Consider the following 7,190-nt stretch of genomic DNA (forward strand, 5'->3'; position numbering starts at 1 on the left):
GTCAAGGATCAAGATCTTGCAAATATGATCATGAAAAGTTGACATAATACTTAGTACATTAATCTACTTTAAAAATAACCATTAGCAGCAGCCCATTTCTACTTGTACTGTAAGGAGTAGCTCCTACTAAGATTCTATGCCCCAACATCATCTATGATATACCGGCACCAATATGTGGGAAAAATATTACTTTAAGTGTTGCCAAAAAGTAATAATAACATATTCCCAAGAAATTAGTCTTGTGGAAGTAAAATAAAAGAAGACTGGTCAGACTTAAGTTTGGATTAATAGGTAAAGGGGAAAAATCTAAAATTTTAACAAAACGTACAAATTCACTTAATATGACTAGATGAAGACAGAGAATAGACCATATACATTATATTGTTTTCATGCTTCAAAAGTTTATTTAATGCAAGGCTAAAGAAAAGAAGAAGGTTTTACTCAAATAATCATTTATAAAACACTGACTCTGTTTGAATTTACCTTTTGTTTTATATGTGATTATATGAAGTAAATAGAAGAAGCTTTTAGAAAATAGGATTTCTATGTGGCAGAATAACTGAAAGACAATATAGCATCCTCCACCGGTTCTGGTTCAAGCTAATTTATACCAGAAAAAGGCTTCTTCTCGGACTGCTCAGGCTTTCTTGGCACAGACAGATGGGGCATGATCCATACATCTTAGGTCATCCCAGCACTTTGGAGCTAAAAAGACAAAAAAATAAAATCTGTTAATATTACAGAAACCAAATGCTGTTTATAAAGAACCATGATTGTAGGGAAGCTTGATATTGTACAACTGTTTTCCCATACAAAAACACGAAATAAAAAACAATACATGCCCCTGTATTTAATCCAGTAAATGTAATAGTGTTCTAGCTTAAGTTTTACTAACATAGTTAACCTGCTAATTACCCATTACTCCTTTAACTGCCTGAAAAACATACACTTATGTGTGATATTTTCTTTTACCATAATGGTTCATCAGCAAACAGTGCTGGTCGCCTCGCCAATTGTTAGGCTCTGTTGGACACCAGTTTGTGTAGTGGAATTGGCTTCCATCGCTCCAAAGCCAAATGCTTAGCTGAGAGAAAGAACCCAGCAGATTATAAACGTCTTTCAATCATTTATCGAAATACTTAACAAATAAACTAACTAGTAAAAAAAATACCTTCTGTGCATTACTGCCTCCAATCCATGTAAGTCCGGACCTATAAGTTGCCATTCTTATCACATGCTGAATATGATGGTACTCCCTTAGGTTATGAACTGATGCCAGGTGTCCCCCCATGGACATGCAGTGCCTCTGCAGACAAAAAACAGAAAGATGTACAGAAGTAGTAACTGCATTGTGTTAATTAACAACCATAAGATAAGAGAATTAAATAGCATAAGAGATAAATGTTATTGAAAATCACCTCAGCTGAAGCCCAATCCATGGGCAAGGAAACATAGTGGTAGCAGTTACCGTTGTACTCAGACCAGCCAGAAGGACAAGAAGCAGATCTCTGGACCAAGTCCATTGATTCTAAAGACAAACAAATGGAGAGCCTTAGTTAAAAGCAATGTATTTCAGCATTAGAACAAACTTTATTTTTTATGATCCTGTTACAAAACAACACTCACTGACCTTTATCAGCAGAGCTATCATCTGGAACAGCTGTGGGCATTTTAAACAAGAGGAATTAGTGAGTTTGTTTGAGTCTTAGTAACTTTACAAACTCTGTATACTTGAGAAATGCTTACGATCAGCTCCGGCCCATGCCATCTCAGAGAAAACCAGGACACACAAAACCAGCAACTTCATGATGGAAGTGATGAGATGATGCAGATATACAAGCTGAAATTAATGAAAAATAAGTTAGACATGTTATGAACATTTAAACTCACCAGTGAGTGAAATAGAAGAGCAGAGAGTCGATCAGCAAACCTGATTCAGAATGGTTTGTTTTCTTCGTCTGCCAGGACCACCTAGGGCTCAATGTGCCATCCCAGTCTTCTTATAGAGCTACCAACCTTTTCATCATCCACAAAATAAGGAAATGACTCAGAAACTAATTCCACAGCATAAAATTACATGATCAGATCTGGTTTGTAACCTGTACTAAAATTACCAAAGACCAACGCCCCACATTACCATTTATGCCTGTCATGGCTGTGAAAGTTGCAACAACTCTGTGATAACTTTTTTGTAAAAAGTGGGGTCTAAAGGCCATTTGTGGCCCTCTGGGACTTTTCCATAGCTCCTGATTGCAATTATAAATTGTTTAAATTAGGTTCACCATTGATACACATTTAAGAAATTTATTAGGTTGTTATTCTGATTTAGAAAAGAATGCAGGGAACTTACATCCTTCCTACAGTCCCTCAGACATGTGAGGTGAAGCACACATTTTTGACCTTCTTTCAGTCATATATTTGCTTGTGGTTTCATTCAGTTGCAAATGCAACAAAACTCCAGTGGCATTCAGAGAAGAACTGACTTTTTTTTAGGCTGATTTAATTAAGTCAACGAAATGAAGCAAGATAGTGCCATGTTCTTAAAAGACACACAAAATATGGAACAAAAATCAGTCTATATTCTTTGTTTTGTTTTTTCATTTTAACCAGGACATCCAAAATACTTCAATATTTCATTAATATTTCAATTTGCAGATCCCTGCCTTAGTGTTTTATCTGGAACACTTTGGGAAATTTAAATTCAATGAAAATTGGCTTTCCAGTCAAGAGTGTTTTGCATGTCTAAAACCAGTACCAGGGAATGTATATGAGGTACAGTGTATTTTGTGCAAGAAGTCATTCAAGCTCGGCATGATGGGAATCAAGGCATTGGAGTTTAACATTCAAAAGTGTTAAACACAAATTTTCAAACTCAAGTTGTCGAGAAGCAGCAGATATTTCTCAATTCTGTTCCAACCTTGTCTCTGCAATGCCTCCATAGCCATCTCCAACATCTACAACAGTGCCAGTTGCACCAAATCTCTGAATAATATTTGGTGGTACACCTACAATGCAAGCAGAGCTAATGTGGACTTTAAGCAGGGAACAAAACAAAGTTAATGAATTCAGTTTAGTAGTTGTTAATATATATTTTTTTGTGTGATTTTAGCTTTCTTCTTTTAAGGAAAGGTTTTCAAAATTTGAACCTGGAGAACACAAAATATCTTTGGATGAACCCATACCTCCTTTTGTGCATCCTTGCAGGAAAATACCATTTAATATCTGGAACAAACTGAAAGGTGAACTGGTGCTCATGGAGAAGCTAGGGGCTCATCAAGAGCATTTTAATTCATCAAGAGTGAATTAAAATGGTCAGCTCACTGATGGTTGTGCAAAAACAAAACAGGAACAAAAACAAATACAGAAAGAGACAAATGCAGTTGAAACTATGAAAAAACTCAAGAGCATAATACATAAATGATGGCCATAAAAAAACAAAACAAAAAAACAATTGTCCCACAAAGATACAAGACTACTGGAACTGCAGAGCAGTGCTCAATGTGGTAAATGAAATAGTGTTGAAGGGGAGTAAATTTGTTTTCCTTCTTCACTACTTCATTCAGATGCTCCAAAAGATACACTTGGGTACCTGGAAGAAGTCAAGTGTAAACGCTGAACAAGAGAAGTAATGTAGTGGCCGAGAATCAACCAAGATATCAGCCAGACAACAGCGTCATGTGAGCTTTGTCTCACTGTTACAGCCCCTGGCCTTTTAAGACTGTGCAGGCTTTTCTTATGCAGGTTCAGCTCTGACAGATCTTCCTTGTTGGCTGCCTGAGTACTGCAGAAGAGCAGTGACATGATTGGACCAGCAGAGGAGTGTCAAGCCAATCAGGGTGCTGATGAGGCCCACCTGCACCTTATAAAAGGTTCCTGAAAAGCTTTTTAAAACTTAATCTGACTGGTTTGGGCAGTTTGTAATTTTATTTGTTCTTAACCATTCTTCAAATTGTTTGCCCTTATCTTTTTTTGTTTTGTTTCAATTGGGTTAAGCTGTATTGTGTTTTGGGTCTTTTTACCATCTTTTGTGATAAATAATTTTTACCTTCCCCCAAACTGCTCTGGACACATTATTTATGTTACCTCCCTGAGACCCCTAGACCTTGGGGGTGTAACATAATTGGGGGCTTGTTCAGGACACTCTTAGGGTCCCTGTGTCCAGACTTAAGGGGGACACTTTGAGGTTGGCTGTATCCAGGAACCATGTCAGTTCCATTCAGTCTGGAGCGCTTTTTAGCCGACCCCTCTCTTGAGCTTATAGAGAGCTGTTGTAAGTGAATTGCTGCAAATTGTGTAGCATTTTAAGTTGCAGGTCCCAAAACAGGTCCTTATAGGTGACCTAAAGACTCTTATAGTGGATAGGTTGGTGGGGATTGGTGTGATCAAAAAGCCTGATCTCCCTGAGGCTGCTGCAGTGCCAAGCCAAAAGGCTTTGTCTGAGAAGGATCTCAAAGATGTTCCTAGTGTTGAGGCAGCAGCGAGTGACCGGGGAAAGACACCTCATACACTCCCTCGCTATGATCCACTGTCCTCTGTGAGCTCAGAAGGACGAGATGAGGAAAAAGCCCAGGACAGGAGAGCTCAACTGGAGATAGAGATCAGAAGGCTGGAAATAGAGGCTGATAAGGCTATAACGCTGTGCAAACTTGAGCTGGAGGCTCAGAGTCAAGCGCCCCCTAACTCTGTCACACCAGGTTCCACCTCCATGTCTGCGATGCTATTCGATATTAGTAAGTGTATTTCGTTAGTACCTGCTTTCATAGAATCTGAGGTTGACTCATACTTTGCAGCATTTGAGCGCATTGCTGGTGCTTTACAATGGCCTAGGGAAACCTGGCCTCTTTTGCTCATGAGGTGTTGGCAGCGCTTCCTTTAAAGGATAGTGTAGATTACGATCTGGTTAAAGCTGCTGTCTTACAAGCTTATAAGTTGGTTCCAGAAGCATATAGACAAAAGTTTCCAAGTGGTGTGCTGCTTCCAAAGTCAACAATCATGATGCTTTACATGAGGTAATATTGTTGGAAGACTTTAAGAAGTGTATTCCAGATTGTGTGGTGTTGTATTTAAATGAACAGAAAGTGAACACTCTAGCCTCTGCAGCTGTTCTTGCAGATGAGTATGTGCTTACTCATAAGTCGGCTTTCATTCTTAATGAAAAGTCACATGTTAATGCTGTGCCACATACCCAGATGGTTAAAACCACAGTTCCAAAAAAGCAAAGAAAGCAGGGATTGTTTCTATTGTCACAAACCTGGACATGTCATCACTGATTGTTTAGCTTTAAAACGCAAAGGGCAGACAAATTTGCAACAGACTAAAGGTGTTGGTTTTGTTAAAAAGGAACCCCGCAATAAGAGCACTGGTTGTGGTGACAAATTACCTGATCCCTGTCTCAAATGTTTTACCTTTCTCACATGAGAGTGCCTGTGGATACAACTCTGTTCTGAGGGGGATAGAGATGGGCTACTGTACGCTCCAAGACCAGTCCATGGGGTTTACATAAAATGAAAACTTGTCACAGGATTTTTTCCTGTTGCTGTCCACCCAGACTTACCCATAGATGGTGTGGCTATACTAATGGGGAATGACATTGCTGGAGGTCTGGTGCTTCCCAGTTTAGAGGTATTAGATAATCCTTAAAATCAGACAACCCAAGAAACTTCAGATTCTGGGCTGTACCCAGCCTGTGTGGCTACCCATGCACAGGTACACAAGGACCCTGATATTGTTATTTCTGATTCTATTTTGATGTCTCCATTTTCTAGTGAGGAGGAGACAACAACCAAAAGTAACAGCATTCCGTTACTCCCAGATGTGGTGGTGCTGGAGGAGCCTGGTCCACTGTGGGAGAAAGCATCCATCCCTCTCACCAGACAACACTTGTCATCTGCTCAACAAGCTGATGAAACATTAACAAGATGTTTCAAGAATGTGGTAAGTGTTAAACTAGACCCTGTAACGATGGTTTAGCTGTAACCATGGCTAAACCATGTCCCTGTTGGGACATGGTTTAGCCAAACCTAGTCAAAGTCCCTGGAGCTGGCCTTGTTTGTTGGAAACCAAGTCCGATGGTTCACCACGCTTTATCACAGACTTTCGTAAGGTGAATTCTCTCACCCTACCTGATGCTTATCCTATCCCCATGATTGAAGACTGTGTGGACAATATTGGAACTGCAAAATATGTCACTAAGTTGGACCTTCTCAAGGGCTATTGGCAAGTCCCCTTAACTCAAAAGGCTTCCAACATTTCCGCTTTTGTGACCCCAGATAACTTTTTGCAGTATAATGTTATGGCGTTTGGTATGTGTAATGCTCCAGCTACTTTTCAGAGGCTGATAAATACAGTACTGCATTGAATCTCCAACTGCAGTGCTTACTTGGACAATCTTGTGGTTTATACTGAAACCTGGCAGGAACATTTGCAAACACTTATAAGGTATTTCACTGGTTTGCCCAAGCTTCCTTGACCCTTAACCTTGAAAAATGTTAATTTGGCAAGGCCACTGTGACATACTTGGGCAGAGAGGTGGGACAAGGCCAAGTTCGTCCCCTCAATGCCAAATTTGTGGCGATTAATGATTATCCCACACCCAAAACATGTCACGAGCTACATTGATTACTGGGCATGGTTGGCTACTACTGTAACTTTTGCAGAAATTTCTCCTCAGTAGTTCAACCATTAACCAATCTACTTAGCCCAAAGACTGACTTTGTTTGGTCACATGAATGCCAGAATGCTTTTGAAAGTGCTAAGAGTATTCTTTGCCACACACCAGTACTAGCTGCACCTGATTTGACCCGACCTATCAAGCTGGAAGTGGATGCCAGCACCGTTGGGGCTGCTGCAGTGCTCTTACAGGAAGATTTGCAGGGTTTAAATCATCCTGTTTCCTATTTCTCTCGCAAGTTTAACAAACATCAGCTAAACTATTCCACCATTGAAAAGGAAACCTTGGCTCTGTTGTTGGCTCTTCAGCACTTCCATGTTTATCTTGGTTCCAGTAGTTTACCGATTGATGTATTCACTGATCATAGTCCACTAGTATTTCTTTCACGCATGTACATCCACAATCAGTGTCTTATGCGGTGGGCAATACTTTTACAAGAATACAATCTGAACATTCGACATTTGAAAGGAACAGAAAATGTTCTTACAGATGGCCTTTCCAGGATGTGAGTATGCTTGTT

The 7,190-nt window shown here is 39.7% G+C and overlaps 2 protein-coding genes across 2 annotated transcripts in view; both read right to left on the bottom strand.

The window, feature by feature from the left end:
* The window catches only part of LOC107104350 (galactose-specific lectin nattectin-like), a 3,535-nt gene extending 2,006 nt beyond the window's left edge, over positions 1-1,529 (bottom strand). The window contains exons 1-4 of the mRNA XM_015404341.1: positions 1,419-1,529; positions 1,172-1,306; positions 973-1,084; positions 612-646 (exon numbers count right to left, since the gene is read on the bottom strand). Of these exons, the coding sequence (XP_015259827.1) occupies positions 612-646; positions 973-1,084; positions 1,172-1,306; positions 1,419-1,523 (387 nt within the window). The 5' untranslated portion in view covers positions 1,524-1,529. The remainder of the gene's footprint in view (positions 1-611; positions 647-972; positions 1,085-1,171; positions 1,307-1,418) is intronic.
* The window catches only part of LOC107104352 (galactose-specific lectin nattectin-like), a 16,459-nt gene extending 14,485 nt beyond the window's left edge, over positions 1-1,974 (bottom strand). The window contains exon 1 of the mRNA XM_015404344.1: positions 1,931-1,974. The gene's annotated coding sequence lies outside the window, so the exon portion shown is untranslated. The remainder of the gene's footprint in view (positions 1-1,930) is intronic.
* Positions 1,975-7,190: the final 5,216 nt, after the last annotated feature.

This window comes from Cyprinodon variegatus, unplaced genomic scaffold (assembly GCF_000732505.1).
Source record: "Cyprinodon variegatus isolate N-32 unplaced genomic scaffold, C_variegatus-1.0 Scaffold1705, whole genome shotgun sequence".
NCBI lineage: Eukaryota > Metazoa > Chordata > Actinopteri > Cyprinodontiformes > Cyprinodontidae > Cyprinodon > Cyprinodon variegatus.